At 36.7% G+C, this 21002-nt stretch overlaps 2 protein-coding genes across 2 annotated transcripts; one reads left to right on the top strand and one right to left on the bottom strand.

Moving 5' to 3' along the window:
* Nucleotides 1–340: 340 nt before the first annotated feature.
* Nucleotides 341–1927, bottom strand: LOC140772639 (U-box domain-containing protein 26-like). The gene has a single exon (XM_073114802.1). It carries the CDS (start codon nucleotides 1845–1847, stop codon nucleotides 615–617), a length of 1233 nt encoding a protein of 410 aa, XP_072970903.1. The 5' UTR covers nucleotides 1848–1927; the 3' UTR covers nucleotides 341–614.
* Nucleotides 1928–8586: 6659 nt separating this feature from the next.
* Nucleotides 8587–19083, top strand: LOC140771900 (nicotinate phosphoribosyltransferase 2-like). Its single transcript, XM_073113725.1, has 15 exons — nucleotides 8587–8875; nucleotides 10015–10159; nucleotides 11169–11288; nucleotides 11466–11600; nucleotides 11685–11746; nucleotides 12711–12786; nucleotides 13283–13384; nucleotides 13649–13765; nucleotides 14436–14494; nucleotides 16116–16290; nucleotides 17238–17372; nucleotides 17454–17552; nucleotides 17838–17946; nucleotides 18431–18543; nucleotides 18635–19083. Exons 1-15 carry the CDS (start codon nucleotides 8718–8720, stop codon nucleotides 18710–18712), a joined length of 1683 nt encoding a protein of 560 aa, XP_072969826.1. The 5' UTR covers nucleotides 8587–8717; the 3' UTR covers nucleotides 18713–19083.
* The last annotated feature ends 1919 nt before the right edge of the window (nucleotides 19084–21002 follow it).

Below are 21002 nucleotides of genomic sequence, written 5' to 3'. Positions count from 1 at the left end.
TTTAATGAAGTCTATTGTATTTTATTTTATTTATTTGTGCTACAGAGCAGAGTTAGAAACTCAGTTATTGGTCTCACTAAGCACTGGCAAAGTCAGAGGTCAAAATGGCAGTCAATTTCAGAAACATTCATAACTCTCTCTTTCAAATCTAGAGGAAAGATAACATTCTATTTAGCAGTACAACCCAGGCAAAGTCGATCAGCTTTCTGCTCATGCATATACTCAGAACTCTTAAAATAACCCAAATTTCCAAACCGAAGAGAAAGATGTTTAATTCTTTTGTTTTCTCCGATTAAGAAGAATTGCTCAAATAGAGAAGAAAAGAACGCAGTTGAAGTCATTTTTGGTGTTATCTGTCCATCTTTTTTGTTTTTCGAAAATCAAATGGATACATACAAAATCCCCATACATACAACTCGCCAAAAAAACTACCATTACCACCATCCAAGCATGCCATCTTCATCTGTCTTTAACTTTAATCTCATCCCTCGGGTCCTCCCATTGATCCAAAGGAATGAGATGCTAAAGAGAGGTCTTTTTTTTTAGTTTTTTTTTTTTGATATATCTATATTTCGAAGATTAGAAGAAAGAGTGGTGGGGAGGGGTTTACTGGATTAGAATGGCCGGAGGAAGTCAACGGAGTTGATGATGTCGTCGTGCTGCGGCCAAGCAGAACGAAGAATCTTGAGGAGGAGTTGGGCCTTGCGCTTGGCTCGATCCGAGCAGCCGCCCTGCACCATGAGAAGCAATTGGTTCATGGCTCCGGCTTTGACGGCTTCTTTTTGGAGAGTCTCCGATGCGCCGACCATGGCGACGAGGGCTCCGGCGGCGTGCTCCGCCGCCTTTCCGGCCATACCCCTCACCAGAGCTGCCACCACGGCTGCCGCGCCGCCGGCGTCCCCGGCGGCGGCCGCCATCACCGCCTCCCTCCCCTCCTCGCTTCGGCATAGTAGCTCCACCGTCGCCATTGCCCGCTCCGACTCGCCGGTGCCCTCCCTCACCCTCTCCACCACCGCCGCCGCCGCCCCGGCGGCAACCGCCAGATGTCGGTTCTCCTTCGCTAGGCACAGGGCGAACAGCGCCCTAATGCCCACGCGCGCGGCACGTGCGTTTCCCTTCTCGGCGATTAGCCTCACCACCCCGTCGACCACCCCATCCGCCGCGCCCACCGCCGTCCTCGCCCCGACTGCCGCCGCGGCCTCGATCACCGCGCCGGCGCTGATCCGCGCCTCAAGCGTCTGCCACGTGGACACCGCGGTACCCAGCCGGCAGATCCGGTCCGGCCTCTCCGCCAGATCCGCCGCCTCCGCCTCCCCCATCCCGATCATTGCCAGCACCGCCATCGCCTCCGCTGCCAGATCCGGATCTGCATCTGCCAGCGCGATCCCCACCATCGCTTCCCTCGTCTCCCTCGTCGCCATCAGCGCTCGGTTCTTGTCGGACTCTTTGGCAAGCGCCCGTAGACGTCGGACCGCTGCGAGCCTGGCGGCAGAGGAGGAGCGCGGCGCGGCCGCCTGGGAGATAAGGAGGCGGAGGAGTGTGGGGTCGGCGGGCTGCTTCGGGGTGGGGATCCGCTCGACGCCGAGCGAGCGGTGGGCGACGCACCATTCCTGGATGAGGCGGCGGAGGGTGTGGTTGGGGATGAGGGTGAAGTCGGCGAGCGGCGCTCGTGTCACCGGGCACGTTGTGTGCCCCGTCGCCACCCAGGATTCAATGCTCGGCCGGTCGTAAGTCTGCCCCGTGCACACCGTCACCGGATCCCGCATCAGCTCGAGCGAGATCGGGCACCGGAAGTGGTACGGGATCTGTACTCCCGTCATATCCAAAGGCGCCACGCTCCCCGGCATCCCTCTCTTCTTCCTCGAATCAATCTCTTCTTCTTCGAATCAATCTCTTCTTCTCTCTCTCTCTCTCTCGAAGAATCCTTCGACTCGACGTTTTGGATGTCGAACGAGGAAAGAAGAAGAGTGCTGGGCACTGGACTTATGAGAGCCCTCACACGTGCGGGTAAAGGAACGTAGAATTCCGAAACTACCCTCGTTTATACGCTGAGGACTCGGATCACATGCCCCTTGTTTTCTACCGGGTTTCCGAATTTTGGTTTTGTGCCCGTACATTGCTCGTTCGTATAAGTTCTCTTTTACATAGAAGACCCTCACATTTTATTTTTCTGCGTTTTAACTTTTAACGCCCTCTCAAGTTATCTAACGCGATTTCCGAGGACCATACGTTAATGCCGGCGTGCGATTTCGTGCAGCTGCGGGGTGCGTTCAGATGTCGGCAGCTCGACCGCATCTGAACCGTCGGGCTACCGCAGACGCACGCATCTCGGGGCCTCGGACGGTCAAGATTGGCGGGTCAACGAGGGAATCGGGAGGTGGCCAGTCAAACGCATCCGGGTTAGCGGATTAGGATGGTGGGGCCCATGGCAGCCAATTGGGCCCCTTTATTCGGGCGCAGTGAAGGGATCCGCTTCACCCTGGCCCCCCCCCTGGCCCCTGGGGCCTCGGGTACAAAAATTCTGTGAAGACCACGCCACTCCCCCTAACTCCAACCGCGACTTTGGACCGCCTTTTGCTAACCCACCCATCACAACATTACAGCCAATCCAAACAATAAGCTCTCGACACGTAACCCGCATTTAACAAACTCTTAATATCTATTCCACGAGCCACGAAGTGACGTGTAACACGTATATGCCGCTCGTGGTGTAGGCTGGCACACGCGTGCGGGTTAATGGTTTTATTATCGGGGAAAGGGGTTTGGGGACCACACGGATCCGGGTCCTACCCTGTCCCCAGTCAACCCGACAAGAACGACGGGTCGGGCCCGGGGCGGGCCTCCCGCTCCCCTCGCCCGCACGTGTTTCACAGCTGTCGCGCGCTGCCCGACCCTTTGGACCGCTCCAGGGTACGGAATTCCCACGTAGCCAAATGACTGAAATGCCCCCCCCCTACTGTTCGATCTTTTTCTTGGGAGCCGGTCGATCCGACGGCTGGGCGGTGGTCTGATCTCTGGTTACTCCTCGGTGCACGTGAGGCGGAGGTGGGTAATGTTTGTTGTATATTTGTTCTCAGAGAGGAAGGTTCCTCACAAAGCCCTTGTACTTGCCTGTTAAAAAGATTAAAACCTCTTTTTATTTACTTGCATGATCTAAAAATTTTGGTAGGATTCTCTTGTGTGTGTCTCTGGTGAAATTTAAGAGGAAGCAACAATGCCATGGATAACCTAGCTATCATCATACCTATGGGTCTATTATAGAGGATATAGAAGACTTCTACTCGCAACTAGCCAACTAGGTTATTATTCTGCTTGACCAATACATTAATCACATACATTCAACAGTTCTCAGATGAAATTAGAGCGGATAAATAAGCTGAGTTTTGATCAATTTTGAATTGAAATTATTTTTAAGCATATATATATATGATCAAGTTTGAATTGATTATTTAATTTTGAGTTAATTTTAAGTTTGAGCCTAAACAAGTGGATCAATAAGTAATTTTAAGTCAAAAATGATAAACATTACATAGTATACTAGTATCATATTAATTTACATCTAAGACTTTGTGCATATATATATATATATATATATAGAGAGAGAGAGAGAGAGAGAGAGAGAGAGAGAGAGAGAGAGAGAGAGAGAGAGAGAGAGAGAGAGAGAGAGAGAGAGAGAGAGAGATTGGTCAAGATTTGGTCTATTATCACTATTCACTATCTCCACATTGTGTGCTTGCTTTACAAGACTCATCATTAGTATGTCAATGGATCATTTGAACATTAGAGGCCCGCTTAGAATGGCTCTTATCCAGTGATTTAGTGTGATTTTGATGGAGAACCCCACCTCCACCTCCACCTCCACCCCCACCTCCACCTCCACCTCCACCTCCACCTCCACCTCCACCTCCACCTCCACCTCCACCTCCCTTCATAATGGATTCAAATTAAGGATAATTTACAGTTTTACCTGGTTTAGCTCAATTTTAGTTTACTTTTTTATTTTAAATTTAAGAGAAATTTGCATATAACACCCTTTTTTATAATTAAATTATAATTTACATCCTATATTTTTATTATTTATAAATCGAACTCTATAATTTAGCGAATATGTGCAGAAAATATTTTGGATTAAATTTGAACAGATACCGTAAGAATATTTAGTTAAGTAAAAAAAATTTTAATGACTAAAATATATATTTTCTAAAATAGCTAAAATGCCCTTAGTTTGACTTAGTTAAGAATATTTTCGTAATTCTTTTAGTATAGTTAGCTTAACCTAGAAATTTTGTTAAGTTTAACTAATAGATCTAACAATATGGTATTTTCTATATATATTCATTAAATTATACAGCTCAATTTGTAAATAATAAAAATATAGGATATAAATCATAATTTCGCTAAACGACAATGTGTTATACGCAAATTTCTCTAATTTAAAGCATTTAATTCTGTTGTGGTCCAAATTAAATTGTAACGGTTATATTTTTCTTTCAAAACTAATAGTGTTTTATGTGCATCAATATTTCTCACCATGAATAAATAGCAATTAGACTTTATTTTGATGAGATAATTAAGTCCTTTTGTGTCGTAATTAACCACCGACAAAATTTTTTATAACTTAGGCGGGATTAAGTGCTTAAATTAAAAATACACGTGACCGAATTACAATTGAGTCACACCACCGGAAAATAAATTGTAATTTCTTCTATAATAAATTATGGCCAGTTTTTGACCTAAAGGACGGGAAAAAGTAATTACCGTTAAAATGAACTTTTCTCTCTTAACCCTCTACTAAAATACCCTTAAAAATTCCTAATATTGACCCACTATTCTTATCTCATCCTAGTCCACCTCATCAAATCAAAAATTTCTTCCTTAATTTAATCACTATATTCCTTAATTAATACCGTTCTATTTCAAAACGGTTGAGTTTATTTAACTCAGTATATTATATAAAGATTATAGAAAAAAAAGAAAAGATATCGAGCAACAAAATCATCAAACACAGAGGCATTAATTAAAAAATAATAATAGGGTGTCACTCGAAAATTTCTCTATATTTTCAAAGAATATTGTATCCCTATGATGAGGTGAATTAAGCAGCAATGTAATAGTAGTTTCCTGTGCAAAATTTGCCAAAGAGAATGGGATTGTATCGGCTTAAAAATTTAGGCTTGGGCTTAAGAGATCTCATCATGGAGGCCCATGACTAGATAATTCGTACAAAAAATTTAGGGAATTTTTATTTTAAGAGAAGTGAAAACTTAGTGGCGTTACAATTAAGCCGATGTTGATAAGAGTTTAACTTAAGAGTACTCATCTATTATGAGCCCCTTTAACCAACCGAGCACTATTTTATTAACTTGTTCGAGATTATTTGATGCTGCAAAATGCTCATGTTCGGCCTTCGAATTAATTGAGCCTTAAAATTCTACTCCACTTTTATTTTCACCTTAATCTTAAAACATTTCCTGGAGGTTATTTTGCATCTATAATCAATTTAATTCATCTATGCAGTAGCTATGATAAAAAAATAATCCTAACATTAGGTATTTTTGAGACATTAAACATGAGACAGATTGATAATAAAAATAAAATACTATATATTTTTGATAAATATACATGGATTCCTTTTCCTAGTACTAACAATGCTTATTGTTAAAATATTAGTTAAGAAGTATTTAATTATAGAAATGGAAGCTATTTGTGTAAAAAAAAATTTAAATTTTGGTAATAGTAAGTTTGAGCTTTTGAAACTAAGTAGAGGTGCATATTTTTTTTTATAACAAAATATAATTAATTTATATACAAAATATACAGATGAGAACTTATTTTTATTATTTTAATAATTAAAAGATATTTTTATACAAATGCGCCTGGAAACGGTTTGCATTTGATCATATGTGAAATAAATAGGGATAAAAATAATAAAAAGAAATTCAATATTACCACCCATTTCTATAATATTTAGGTAAATTTTGAGGTCCTAATTCGAACTCAAGCTTTTAAAAAGTCAATTCAATCTTAATTCAAGCTTGGACTCGAGCTTTTATGCTTTAATTGTTTAAGATGATTAGGATCAAAATAATAAATTAAACCAATCCTAAGAATTCAATAGGAGCCCTACCAAGTTAAGCCTGAGCGAGCTGGCTCTCTGTGCTCAAGTTGAGTAATTTTAAGCGGAGATTGAATCAAGCCTAAGCCCAGCTGGGCTACAAGTTGCTCTATTATTTTATGTGAGCAACCAATCTGGAGCTGCTCCTATTAGTTTGGTGGTTCTCATGAAAGCAACCCAATGGTCCACCATTTATCATCAAAGAAAACCCAAAGGTTACATTGGAATTTAGGAGGAGGGTGAAGCCACTCCTTACAAACAAGGTTTGCTAAAGCGAACTTGGCTAGGTTGTTAGCCACACAATTGATTTGTCTGCTAGTGTAGTAGATATTGATAGAAGTGGAGTCTGATATCCATTTAAGACAATCTTTGGTAATAGGGGCTATTGCCCTATCCTGTTGAAGCTTCCCACTACCATTGAGCATGTTTACTAAGTTAAGGCAATCGCTAAACAATCAGATATTTAGTGCTTGCACTTCATTATGCAAAGCATTGTGATAGGTCTGTAAGAAGATAGCTTTTCCTTGGTAGATATTTAAGGGAACTCTGAAAGAATAAACCTGACACCACCTTCACTGCTCCCTTTCCACACTGCATCTGACCATCCCATAGTATCACCAGGTTGAATCTTAGCATTGTTAGAGACATAAGGTTGAATCTCAGCATTGCAATAAGTTTTGTGGGCAAGGTTTCTCCCTATTGAATATGGAATTGTTTCTCGCCTTCTAGATACTCCAACGGACGATAAAGCAATAGATTGTTTCTTTTTAATCCTTTAAAGCTGAAGTAGTAGAGACAAGCCTGTTATTAAACTTTGTAGTGGTTGGGTTTGCTTGTAACCCTAATATACTAGCAAACCACACTGCTCTTGCAAAGGAGCATTGAAAAAGAACATGATCGATGGATTACGACTCATTGGAACAAAATGGGCAGGAAGAATCTATTTCAATCCTTCGTATGTGGAGAACAGTTCATATTGAGAGAGCTCCCACTGAGCATTTCTAGATGAACAACCTGACTGTCGGAGTGGAAGCTTTGTTTGTCCACATAAGATTCCATGGACTGATGGCTTGAGTTGATGAGGAGGAGCTCAGCCAATCACCATTCGAGAGGGAGCAATACGTTGATTTAGAGGTAAAGTTAATTTTTTTTTTAGAGGCTTCCAAAAAATGAGACGGTCTTGCTTGTCCAAAGTGGTACAATTAGGAGTGATCCTACGAATAAGGGTAACTTTCGTCAGCGAGAAGAGAGTTAAAAAGGTCCAAATTCTACTCACCATCGAAGATCAGATCCTTAATAGTGAGACTAGCTTGGATAGAGGGGTGGAGCTGACAGAGAGGGAGAGGGAGTCATGGGTCGCAACATGAATAGAGTCTCCGTTTCCCACCTTCCATATAATGTTTTTCCTGAACTAAGTCCTAAGACTGAGAATAGCAGACCAGGACAGCGACAAGCATTACGATTTCTTGGCCTCCTAGAAGAAATAGTTTGGATAATTTCTCAGTGAGTAGCCATTACTCCCAACTCTAAATATTATTAGCAATTCCCAGGTTCATGAACTAGGAAGAGGGTCAGAGTTCGATTCCCAACAAAATGAGCAGGATATGGACCTCCCAATACAGTACAGCCAAAAGGGATGGAGGCGATCAAAGTTAATAGGAAGGAGGGAGCAGGGACCAAAACTATCTTGTATAAATAATTGCAACTTTAGGAAGCGTTGAAGTCCAAATTGTGCCTCGGCCATCACAAGTAGACCATAGAGATATCATTGTCCAAACCTTTCCACTGGAAAGTAGTATTAAATGCATTTTATTACTATACACTTTGAACCACAACTATTTTAATATTGTATCCTCAAAAACTTTCATTTTATATTGCCATGTCTCTCTGCATTTTTTAACTAAATTACAGATAGAAAAAGTCAATTAAAAAATGGGACAAATTGACTTAAATTGCATCGTTTTTGATTTAAAAAATATATATTTAAAGAGAAAGTTTGGTTTAGGGATATTAAGTTTTTTATAAAATTTTATAAATCATATTTTAAATTTTACTTATTTTGTGATTCATACTTCGTTTCGTTTGATGATTTTATAATTTTGGACTTTATTTTTTCCCTATATAATTTATTTATCATCTTGAAATTATTTTAACTAACTGACATTAAGTAAATTAATAAAATTATTTATTTTGACTAAGACATGCTCTAATCCAATTTGGAGTAGGAGTCGATTCCCCCCTCTAATATCAATGAGTTGCTTGCTGGTTGTATAAAATTTGAGCAGTCGAGCCTGTAGACGATCCGATTCCCTAAGACTTACCTTTCTTGACCCGGCACCTCAGGTGATTCAGTTTGATCTCGAGACACGAATCACCCCCCTCTCTCTACTACTGTGTTCCAACCAATCGGTGCCGCGTGTACAAATCCAAAGTAAGAACAAATGCGATATAAAGGAGGAACCGGACCTATAAAATTCCAACGGCCTCTCGTCCACTTCTCGTTTCGTCGCTTCCAATTCGCGAGGAGGGTTTCCATCTCTCCTCCTCCTCTAGCTCTCGATCGAAACCCTGAGGAAGCGAGAAGGAGAAGAAGAGTAGATCTATGGCGGCCGCGGCGGCGACGGGGAATGGATCTGCGATGGTGGAGAAGGAGATCGGAGGGCCGACGAATCCGATGGTGACGCCGTTGCTGACGGATTTGTATCAGTTCACGATGGCCTACGCGTACTGGAAGGCCGGGAAGCATCTCGATCGAGCCGTGTGAGTGAGATCTCTATTGGTTTCTCCTCTTTCCTTCCACTACGGGCTAGGATCGGTTCTTAATTGCCTTTCCCTGTTGATGAATTGGTCCTAGATTTATTTTGCATTGGAATTTTCTTTTCTCATTTTGCGTTGAAAGATAGAGTTTATGGCTTGTTTTTCGTTTCGTTTTTGTGCGAGTTGGATGTTGCAGGTGTTTGTATAATTTTAAATCCTGATACAAACAAATAGATGGGACAAAAGATGTCAGATATCCTATGGATTTTTTATTTTAGAGATATATAGACTATTTTTTTAGGACCAATAAGTCTTTGTATTGTGATGCTGTTTATGTGGGTTCAGGGTATGAAGACAGAGGGGGTGAAATATCTTAATGTTGTTCTGCAATTTGATGTCGTGTAATAGGTGATTGAAGCCAGCTGGTCAAATTGTGAGTTAAAATAAAATTTCATAGAGAAAAGTGTAGCGATGAATTGCATTAGACATTTGTGCCCTTCTTTGTGACGGATGGAGATTGAGCCTTGGAAACTATGTCGGTATTTAACTCTTGAAGAGTAAGAATATGCTAAGGAGTCTAATGGGAATCAAAGTTTCTTTAATAATGTGACAGATCAAGTTTAATTTCTTCTTTTGTCGTAGTATATATTGTGAGGAAAATTTCTGATAGAAAAGTTAATGATTTATTTTTTGGATTTAATTAATTCAAATAAGCTTTGCTATTATAAAGCCAATTGCAAAATGGTGTGGACAAAGATGCATTCCCATGGATATTTTAGACATTATTTAATCAACCAGCTCACCAGAAGTTGCTGTTTTAACATTGTAGATGAATGGGTGTAGCTTACAAAATTTAATTGGCTTCCATTGGATAAATATCTGCTAAATTCCATCTATTATTCTGGTTACGATGTTACAATGCAGCATATACATGTAAGAACTAAACTTACAAGAACATCATAATTTTTAATTTTTCAATACTTCTTATGTGGTTCAATTTACGTCTGCAAGATTCTCAAACTTATCTATTTTTATCTGTGGAAACACATTTGAGTTTAATGTTCTGGGCATTATTTTAACTTTGGAGTTAAGCACTCTGTCTCCTGAAATTGCTTTTTATCCTAAACTTTAGCCTTTTGCAGGTTTGATCTGTACTTCAGAAAGAACCCCTTTGGTGGTGAATACACTGTTTTTGCAGGCCTTGAAGAATGCATTCGTTTTATTGCCAATTTTAGATTCAACGAGGAAGATATTTCTTTTCTGCAGTCAGCAATGCCAACATGTGAGGTACATTGTGTTAGTCATGCAGCCATGTCCTTAATCTTTTTTTCTTTCTCCTTCTCTACTTGCTGGATTTGTGGTTCTTATTTTGATAAAGTTCGTGCCTTGCACTCTCGAAATTAATTTTATGCATCTCCCAACTCAATTGATGGGTTATTATCGACCATCTCATGGTTCTTACTTTTGTTACCCTTGTGCCTCTAACTTGGTTGTGAGTTATGTTAAAATAGGTGTAAGTTCTATCATTGTTACCTTTGCTTTTTGTTGTTCGGTTGCAGTTCTTTTCCAGAAAGACAGTATATCCCTAATGAGCTAAAAGGATAGTTTTCTTGCAATTATACTGATAGATGACTCGATTTGTAAGAACATAAAAATAAGTAGTCTTTTGTAACAAGGTTAATACTTATTAGATGGTTATTTGGAAAGCACTGTTTCTTTTTTTTTTTGTCTTATTCATCAAGATATAGTTTTGATGACCTTCGGATTGATCTTGTCTTCTTAAAACATTGGTCTCAGCACAAGGTACTTCTCCGATGTATAAATAAGAAAAGAGAGGTTCTGATGTACTTAATATTTGTCCTTTTCTTGTATCTATATATAATTGTCTCGCCTTACTCAGTCATCATTATGTCTTAAATTATAAGTGAGCTTAGTTGACTTCTTCTTTTCTTATAATCTGGATAACCTTAAAATAAAAGCTTCTTTGTCTTATTTTGCTATTTGGCATATGTTGTTAGTCATGATGTTTTGGTAAATTAGTTACTGTGTCATATGGCACTGTTTCTGTTCTCGTCAGATTATGCTTCTTTGTTGATTTATGGTTTTCTTTGAAATTGTTACATGGATAAACACAGTTCGACAGCTTTTTTTTTATGCATTATTAATTAATTAATTAATTAATGACCTTTGTTGTGGAAGCTTCTAAGTACGGCATCTTGTTTGGTTTTTATAAACTAATGTGGCTCAGATATTTTCTTTTTCCCTGTTTGCTGTCCTCTTTTTCCTGTCCATCTAGGATGGATTCTTTGACTATCTCAGAGAAATTGACTGTTCTGATGTGGAGGTTTATGCCATTTCTGAGGGTTCTGTTGTTTTTCCAAAGGTGCCCCTGATAAGAGTTGAAGGACCAGTTGCTGTGAGTATAAACAGAAATTCTTTAGTTGCCGTGTTCTGTGAAATCTTTGACAAGAACCTTTGGTTCTTAAATTCTTATATTTCTTCCCTTTATTAACTTTGTTCACCTGATACCTAGTCTGCCTTGTTATTATAGTTCTTACCATTTCATGAATGTTTTTTAATATATGCTCACTAGGTGGTTCAACTTCTTGAGACCCCATTTGTAAATCTAGTTAATTATGCCTCATTGGTGACTACAAATGCTGCACGACACCGATTTGTTGCAGGAAAGTCAAAAGTTCTACTTGAATTTGGACTTAGACGAGCGCAGGTGATCTTCATTTACCTCCTTTCTCATTTTTTCTGAGATATTGTCTTCTTATGAGGAAGTTCTAATTTTGCAAGTTGGTTGTAGGGGCCTGATGGTGGAATAAGTGCTTCAAAATATTGTTATGTTGGAGGTTTTGATGCAACAAGGTCTGTTATGTTTTATTGGTATTGCTTTCTAGTGGTTCTATATTCTGACTGTTCTGGACGGAATGGGTGTTATACTTGTAATGCAAATTCTGCCAGAATACTAAGAAAATGCATAATGAAGTTTGTTATGAATGCGACATATTTTTAAGTTATATTTATAAGATGGCTGTTGGATAAAATAGCTGCCACTAAAACCGTAGGGAGGAGGCATTGAAAATTTAGAATGTCATGTTCTCCAACTCACTGAGCCAGTATTTTATTATGTGTCTACTTGTAGAGACCATATTTATTTACATACATGTAGAGCTGTCAAAATAAATGAGCAGCTCGGGCTCTGGTCAACTTCAATGTAAATGAGTCGAGCCTAAGTAGGCAATCAACAAAATTCCCACTCCTCACCTTTACACGAGGCCCTATGGTCTTCTTGATCTCTTCTACTACCATTACTTGTTTCTTGTTGAGAAAAGAGAGAAGAGAGAGGGGAGATAAAGAGTGGGGTTGAAGCAGATTGAGATCAAGATAAATCAACGGATGATGTTTGCGAAGCAGAGGAATCTGTACGAACTCTGCAATGTGATGTGGAGGTGGGACTCATTGTCTTCTCCAACCATGAGTCGCTCTATAAGTTATGCAACAACTTTATGTGATAAGTTATTATGCAAGCTCATTCGAGCGGAACCTGGACAAAATTCTAGGCTCAAAATGAATTTCGAACTGAGCTTGGGCAAAAGCCATTCTCTCAGGCTCCGCTCACTATAATTTGTATATACACACGTTATATCTCGATATCTAGGTTATTCTTCTGGAAAAATATAATAATTTATTTTAGCTAATATTTCTTAAATAATCTATGCCCCTAGTTGTTGTCGATCTTGTCCTTCTACAATTGAAACCTCATTGTGCAGATTTACATTGTATTGATTTTGCATTGTTCATAACTGATGTTTTCTCACACCATATACAGCAATGTAGCGGCTGGAAATTTGTTTGGCATACCACTTCGAGGAACACATTCTCATGCCTTTGTTAGCTCATTTATGGTTGGTAAATTCGCTTCTTGTTATGAGCTGTACTTTTATTTTGTCTCAATTTTGAAATGTAGATATGATGGCACAGATCTTCACATTTTATCCCAATAATCTCATTTTATAATCTCATTTCCTTTGACCATACTTAATTTTCTGGAATTTCTGCACCAGGAGATAATTCCAACCCACTGTTTGATTGCATAAAGTAGCTGCATCCCTTTCATCTGCATGAGTTAGGTCATAACTTTGCATACATTTTAATTGGTAGGTATATGTTGTTGGACAGAGTTTTGTTGATAGGAGTGTTTTTCCCAATCATTTTACTTGCATATACACTGTATATAACCTTTGCTTAGAACTTTTAGTTGCAAACTGGAAATTGTACTGGGCATTTTCCAGCAGATATTAGCAGATCGTACATGTTAAAAATTCTGTTATTTATTTGTTTCTGCACACTGGGGTATAAGTATAACTTATCTTCTGATATTCTTATCAAATTGTTTTCCAGAGCCCTGATGATATCATAGACAAAGCACTTAAGAGTCAAGATGGCTCAAGAACTTGCGAGGACTTTGTTAGTCTTGTGCAGACCTGGCTCAGGAAAATTCAGGTACTAATTTCTGTGCTCTAAAATTTTGTAGCTTTTCCTTTCACAGTTATCTTTTATTTTTTAAAACTTAGAATTTCATACTCTTTTCACTTGTTTGAGTTTACTTCTATTTGAAAAATATTGTAATCATCTCTCAGTTGAAAAGAATATTATATATCGCAGCCTGTTAAGTAATCGTGTCATGCTGTCATGGGCCTTATGGCCAATGTAATGTACAACTTATTTTAGACACTAATCTCATGGTCAATTTTTGTGCATCTTAAGCTAGCAGATGCATTGCGTGGCGTTTTTGGTGAAACAAATCAAAGCGAGCTTGCAGCCTTCACGTCATATGCTTTGGCGTTCCCAAATAACTTTCTAGCACTTGTAGATACCTATGATGTGAGTTATCATTTCTTGATTATCTTTATCCTTATAATTTCTTATTTTATTCGCCAAATAAATTCCAAGCAATTGTAGATGTAATTACATGCATACATGCAATACACCTAGCTGACATTTACATGCAATATTTAAATATTAATATAGCTTTCTGGGAAGTTTTAGTTAAATCTTTGTTAAAAGATTAGCACTTCTCATCTCAGGGTAAGGATTTTTCAGATTGAGGCAGACCTTTGTCTAAAAAGTGTTAATTACTTTACCTAACATGAATATGTTAATGTAATGCTTTTCCCTTCCTTTCGTTGCATTATCCTTATCTTTCCTCTCAGTCTAATATCAAGCAATGGAGTAACTTAATGTTGTGTATTCCATGTTACCTTTCCTTTTAATTGTTCTACAAGCATTATTTTGATTAATGCATGTAGAGTAATTCCGTGTGACTTAGTTTCATGAGCATTGTTTGGCTAATGCCTGTAAAGGTAGTTTCAGCTCATCATTCTGTTTATTCATGCTTTAAGATATGACAATATTTAGCTGAACGAGTCATTAACTTATTGTATGTAATATTGTTCTATGGATAGACTTCGGACTGCATGATTTCATCATCTGAGTAGATAATCGTTGTTGTATTGATGGTTCAGCATCCTTTTACAAATTCTTTATTCACCAGGTTATGCGAAGTGGAATTCCTAACTTCTGTGCAGTAGCTCTAGCACTTGATAGTTTAGGGTAAGTTTTTGCTCCTGAATAATTTTGAGGTTTCTTTAATTATGTACCTATTGTATCTAAGACTGATTCAACTGGTGACTCAAAACACCGCCAAGATTTCATTTATATTGATTTAATATGAAGGTCCTGGACTTCTGTCATTAGGTAGTATCTGACCATGAGTATACTAATTTTTGTAAAAATCCTCTTGAAAGGTTTTAGAAATTGATACAAATAGAAGCACAAATGAAGAAGACGAAGATCGATATGTCTTGGGAAATCTATAATAGATAATTGTCCTTTTTTTAATGTTATACATTATTTATGAAGTTATCAAGTTTATGATAAGGATTTCATGCTAGTGACCTAGCGGCAACCAGAATGAATTGTGCCAATGGCATAGCCCGTGCCAAGCTAGTATCCTCCAATACGGGTATAGTATCGGATGACACTCATTATGTGGCACCGGATACTTATTAACTATTAAATTAAGCAACATACTCAAAATGATATAGCTTAATTTTGCTAAATCTATTATTTGTAAGTGTGATCCTACATTAATCTAGTATTTTGGTGCTAGATTTATCAAAAATATTCTTTTAAATGTAGGAATGAAAGAGGAAATTTGAATTCCCTCATATTTTGCCCCAAATTTTAAGAAATCCAAAATTAAAATCTCAAATTCATTTAAATTAGGTGAAAATAGATGTAGAAGCATGTTAGGTTAACTCCATATGTGTTTGTTCCAAATTTTACAACTTTGAGCTTAAATTTTAGCACAATTAGAAATTATTTGATTATATTACTTTTCCCTGAATTACTGAAAAATTGTCAAATTAATGAATGTGTTAAATTATATTATATGTTGAATCATATTTTTACTTGACTGTTGCTATATCTCTAGTAAAATAGATCATTTACAGAGATAAAAGACTCCAATGTAGGCTTTAATACCTATATTAGAACTTAAAATATGTAGAAAAATCTAAAAAATTTATTAGAGACATGCTAGTGCACATTGGGGCATGCACAACTAGAGTGGGTTGTGCTGACAAGGTATTGGCATGGCAATCCTTGGTTTATATTTAGATGAAAGAAATATGAATAACCAATGTATTATAGTAAAAGAATAGTATCATGATCAGGACTTATACATCAGTCTTATACATCAGTTGTTCTTGCAAGAAGTGTAGAACCTCCCTTACCAAAAAGGAAGAAGTTAACATTTAACAACTATTGAAACAATGATTACAATATGTTTTTCGGATCTTAATGGCACGTGATTCTTTGCAGTCCATGTTCATGGTTCACTTAGCCAGTATGGTGAACTTGAAGCTTTGCAAATCCACCTACGTTTCTATTACATTCATGGCTCGGTTAAGGAGAGGACTCCTTGAAACTTTTATAACTTAGTGACTTTACAATTGCTTCTGTAGCAATTCACTTCTAGCACCAAAGGGAAAATAATGTCCCTCTGTTTTACTATTGTGAAGGTTGATGTGGTTCTTATATGCAAATATTTTATGCTTTAGGATTTCATACTCCTATTGGTCATCTATTTGCATATTTCTTTTCTACTTTAGTCTTCTGGATCTTAAATTTCTTTGTTTTGTTGACCTGAATTTTGAATATCTTGATGCAGATATAAAGCATCTGGAATTAGGTTGGATTCTGGTGATCTAGCATATTTATCTATTGAAGCTCGAAAGTTCTTTCATGTAATAGAACAAGAATTTGGCATATCTGATTTTGGTAACACCGCGATCGCAGCTAGTAATGACCTGAATGAGGAAACTATTGATGCTTTGAACAAGCAGGTAATTTAAGTCAGTTGAACCATATATCATTTGATGTTCTCTAGAATATTTTGAATTGAATAATCAGTTGCTATAAGCAATTGATGCAATTAAGAATTTTATGTAGTGATAAATTTATGCTAGAGCGAAAAGGTACATCTTCTAGACAAATGGTGGTAACCATTAAGATGGTCTTTTTCAATCCCTATTAGAAAGCCATATCTTTGCTTGTGTTCATCTTTTCTTCTACCAAGAAGAAAATATTAACATCCAAATTCTACATTCTAAGGTCATTGTAGCTATGTGTAAGTGCGTGCACATTTTTGTTTAGATTTCAACTTGGTTGAAATCTACGTCACCAATTCCATAAAAGAAATATTCTTTGATTAAATTGATTGAACCTAGAGTGTTTGCTAATATTAGTTGCTACATTTTTCATGTACCAAATGATATGAACTTTCTCAACAATTTCTACCCAGGTCTTCCCTGTGCATATTATTAGTTTCTTTTCACATGAATTTATTTGCTACTAAACCACAAAAGTTGGAAACTTGGTATCTTTTTTGGACAAATAAATGAATTTCTGATCTGATAATTTTATTATTCTGTATATTAAGCAGTCATGATCAAGAATTAGCCAAATTTTAGACTATTCTAATATTATGACATTGAGTATCATGAAATAAAAATTTGGGCTACTTAAATGACTAGTTAAAGCAGTTGAAGTGTTCTATCTCTTGGTATTGACTGTTTCCCATGCCAGTGCACTTTTCACGAAGATTGAAGATTCAGTATAAAAAAGGTAACTGATTGATGGTATGTGGCATAATGACCATAGGATAAAAATTATCGTAAAGAATCATGTAGATAGTAGATTTGGCACTAAAACCTTTGTATGCTTAAACTTGAGCAGAACTCTTTCAATTTCTGTGAATTGAATGTTTGATGATAATCTAATTTTTCTGCAGGGACATGAGGTAGATGCCTTTGGGATTGGTACTTATCTCGTGACATGTTATGCTCAGGCAGCTCTTGGTTGTGTATTTAAGCTAGTTGAGATAAATAACCAACCTCGCATAAAACTTTCTGAGGATGTAACAAAGGTCAGTATCATATCTGAAGGTAACATGCAACTATATTTCTGTTACTCTGGAAGAATTACATACATTACCTTCATGTTCCAGGTATCTATACCATGTAAAAAGCGATGCTTCAGATTGTTTGGTAGAGAAGGTTACCCGTTGGTAGATATAATTTGTGGGGAAAGTGAACCACCCCCCAAGGTAAATGATGATGTTATGCTATCTAGGTCTTAAAGCTATCATTTGAAACTCAGTTACTAATCATTTTCAATTATAATTTATAACAAATTAATTGAAGCGGAATCAAAGTTCACTTAAAAACAGTTTGATATACTACTAAGCTTGCGTAGTGTTAGAAGCGACATTATAAAATTTCTAGATCAAGTTCAGTACTTATTACCTTTTAGCTGCAGTGAGTAATCTATATTTCCAGGTTTAAAATCCAAATATGTACATCAACCACTCACTTCTCTCTTAACATTATAGGCAGGAGAGCGCATCCTTTGCCGCCATCCTTTCAATGAATCTAAGAGAGCATATGTTGTTCCACAGCGTGTGGAGGAGCTTCTGAAGTGTTACTGGTCTGGAGGATCCCGTAAGTACCTTCAAATATTCATTTTCTTTGTTGACAGGCCTAGCTACAGAGTGCTAACTGCTTTTCTTCATGCTTTTATGGCTCTTGGTTCATTCATTTAAATCATTTATATAAAAGTTACAATATGAAAATACTTTTAAGGCACACAAGAGTGTCAAGAAAGATATTATGTTTTTCTGTTCCTCGTAAGGAACAAGTCAATACCTCCCATTGGAGGACATGCAAATTGCTCTATCTAATAAAGTATAGCTTTTAGATTCGGAAACCCCATTAGATAATGATGCAAAATCTTAATTTGGAAAATTTATCTAGAAGTTCGTCACTAGTACCTGTTGATACGATGCACCTTCGACCTTTTAGATTTTAGCATCACGGAACTCAGATCAAAATCTAACGATAATAGAGGCACAACTTTTTTTGGAAAACTATCCATAAATAGTTCTTCCAGTTCATTTCTTTTTCCCTTTCTTCTGGTTTGCTGCAGATAAACCAAGAGAAGAGCTGCCTTCACTCAAGAAGATCAGAACTCGTTGCGTGCAGCAGCTGGAACAGATGCGACCTGATCATATGAGGCGATTAAACCCCACGCCTTACAAGGTTGATCGACCTTTTCTTCTCTTTTCTCGACATAATGTATGCACCATCCATTCATCCAAAGCTGATTAACCCATGCTTTAATACTAACCAGGTTAGCGTGAGTGCCAAGTTGTATGACTTCATCCATTTCCTTTGGCTCAACGAGGCACCCGTGGGTGAGCTGCAGTGAATCATTGAATATGATAGTTATTTCAGCAAATGGGAATGCGATGATCTCAAAAAAACGAGGGAGCGTAATCTTAGCAGTCGAGGAATCAAAAGTTTCATCTTTACTCTACCTGTACATCGACTTCTTTTCCTATTCTTTCCCATCGTAATTTAAGATCTTCACATGCCGCCTAGCAGTCAACGTAGAAGAATAGCAGTTAACGTGCCTTAGTGGGTGTATTAGTGTATATTGTATATGCTCTAATATTTATTCATCCATATTTGTACCCTTAGAAGTGCATATAGGCACAAAACCTTTTAAACCAATTAAGTTGTGCTTCTATTGGGGTGCAACTTAGAGTGGCGGTTGGTGAGCCTGGTCCATTTTGCTAACCACTGCCTTATGCTGTGTGACTATGAGCTGGGTTTCAGGTATTATATGCTTGTTCTAAACTAATAATTCCAATTAATAATTATATGATGGAAGTTGAGAGGAATAAAACTTATATTTTATTTAGAATGTCTTAACTAATGATTAACTCATTCGATAGATTCCAAACAGCATTATAAAAACTTACCCTCTTTTGGTTGGATAAGATTTGGTGAACAATTTGGCAATTAGAATAGAGAAAATGCAGATAACACCTAATATATTTTTTACTATATTATAAATAAAGCCCTCTCTACTTATTATTTATAAATAATGCCTTTTATTTGCTTAAGAACATTGAGTAACATCTTGAGTTAAGTTTAATTTAACAAGCAAAGTAAACGGGGCTTTTGAAACGGAATAAAAAATAAAATATTTTGATATTTTCCAAGTTATTCTTCTTATCTCACTTCTCTAAGGTGAGTTTCGTAATTTAGAAGTTTGATTTGATCATATTTTGTCTAGAAATAAGTGTCTTGATTTATCTATAATTTATTTTAGGGTTTAATCTAGTTCTATTATTGGGTTAAGCTGATGATCGAATTAAATTATATCGATTTATCAAATGGTAGGAATAAAAACTAGAATATATCTTCCATTGCAAAATGATATTTTGGTACGTGTTATTCTTATCTCCCTCCTCTAATATTACCTTAGTATTTTAGAAGTTTAATTTGATCATAATTTTGTTAGAAAGAAATCAGCATTTTATTTTTGTCTCCAAGTTATTTCAAAGGTTTGTTCTTGTTTTATAATTAAGTTGATATATTTTTTAACCAAATAGAAGGCTCCTGTAAGTAATAAAGAGAGAGAGAGAGAGAGAGAGAGAGAGAGAGAGAGAGAGAGAGAGAGAGAGAGTTTTATTTATAATATAGTCAAAATAAAGGGCGTTATTTATAAATTTTTATTAATATATATATAGTAAAATCTTAAGAGGAGAATTTGTATGAAATGCAACTATGCAAGGATTAGTTGCAGGAGATTTAATAAAAGTGAAAGGCAAATAGCTGTTACAGAGAAAGTTTTAATGTGGTATGGGGACAATCATCTGAGATCATGCAGTGTATTTATATTAGGTTTAACAATATCAATATCAATATCAATCATTAGAATATTTCATAATGTCTAATTTATCCATATGTTCTTCCAATGTGTTTCAGATGATTGTTAATACTGACACTAGAAGGACATTAAATATTTATCCATATAAAACATTTGGGTATCTAAGGGGTACTATTATTTATCTAAGGAAGAGAGCTCAGGAGTCGATAGCTTATAGAAGATCTTGGAAGCTATATTTGGATACCTTGTTATATTTGAATATATGATACTAAAATAAAAAAAAGCTTATAAAAAAAAACCTAATTTTTAATTTTGTTTTACTATCATTCACCATCTACTATATATATATATATATATATATATATATATATATATATATATATATATTATAGATGAGTTAAATTAACTATAAATATGGAATGGTATTAGCACTATTGAGTAAGTTTTTCAAGATAAAATAATGGGTATTTTAGATATTTTAGTTTTTTTATATTCAAAGTATCAGAATATTTTATATTTCATCAAACGATATTTTTGAGACATTAAAAATAAATTATAACTGTTGAATGGTATATATATATATAGTTTATATTGTCATGGCTTATCAATTAGAAGGGTTGTTTTTTAATCTATATATCAAAGTATTTAGTCTATAATTAATCATGATGATGTACAAAAAAGAAGAAGAAAAGTTAATATGCTTTGACATAGATGCTATATTTCACTCATTTAAAAGCTTTTATCTAGAACTAACTAGTGTATTCCAACACATTGCTTATATACTCCTTCTCCCTTATCCTTATTATAATCAATTGAGAGT

This window comes from Typha angustifolia, chromosome 12, assembly GCF_048772165.1.
Source record: "Typha angustifolia cultivar Huaian chromosome 12, ASM4877216v1, whole genome shotgun sequence".
In the NCBI taxonomy this organism is placed as follows: Eukaryota; Viridiplantae; Streptophyta; class Magnoliopsida; order Poales; family Typhaceae; genus Typha; species Typha angustifolia.
The sequence above is the reverse complement of the archived record's forward strand: the minus strand, read 5'-3'. Positions and strand labels throughout refer to the sequence as shown.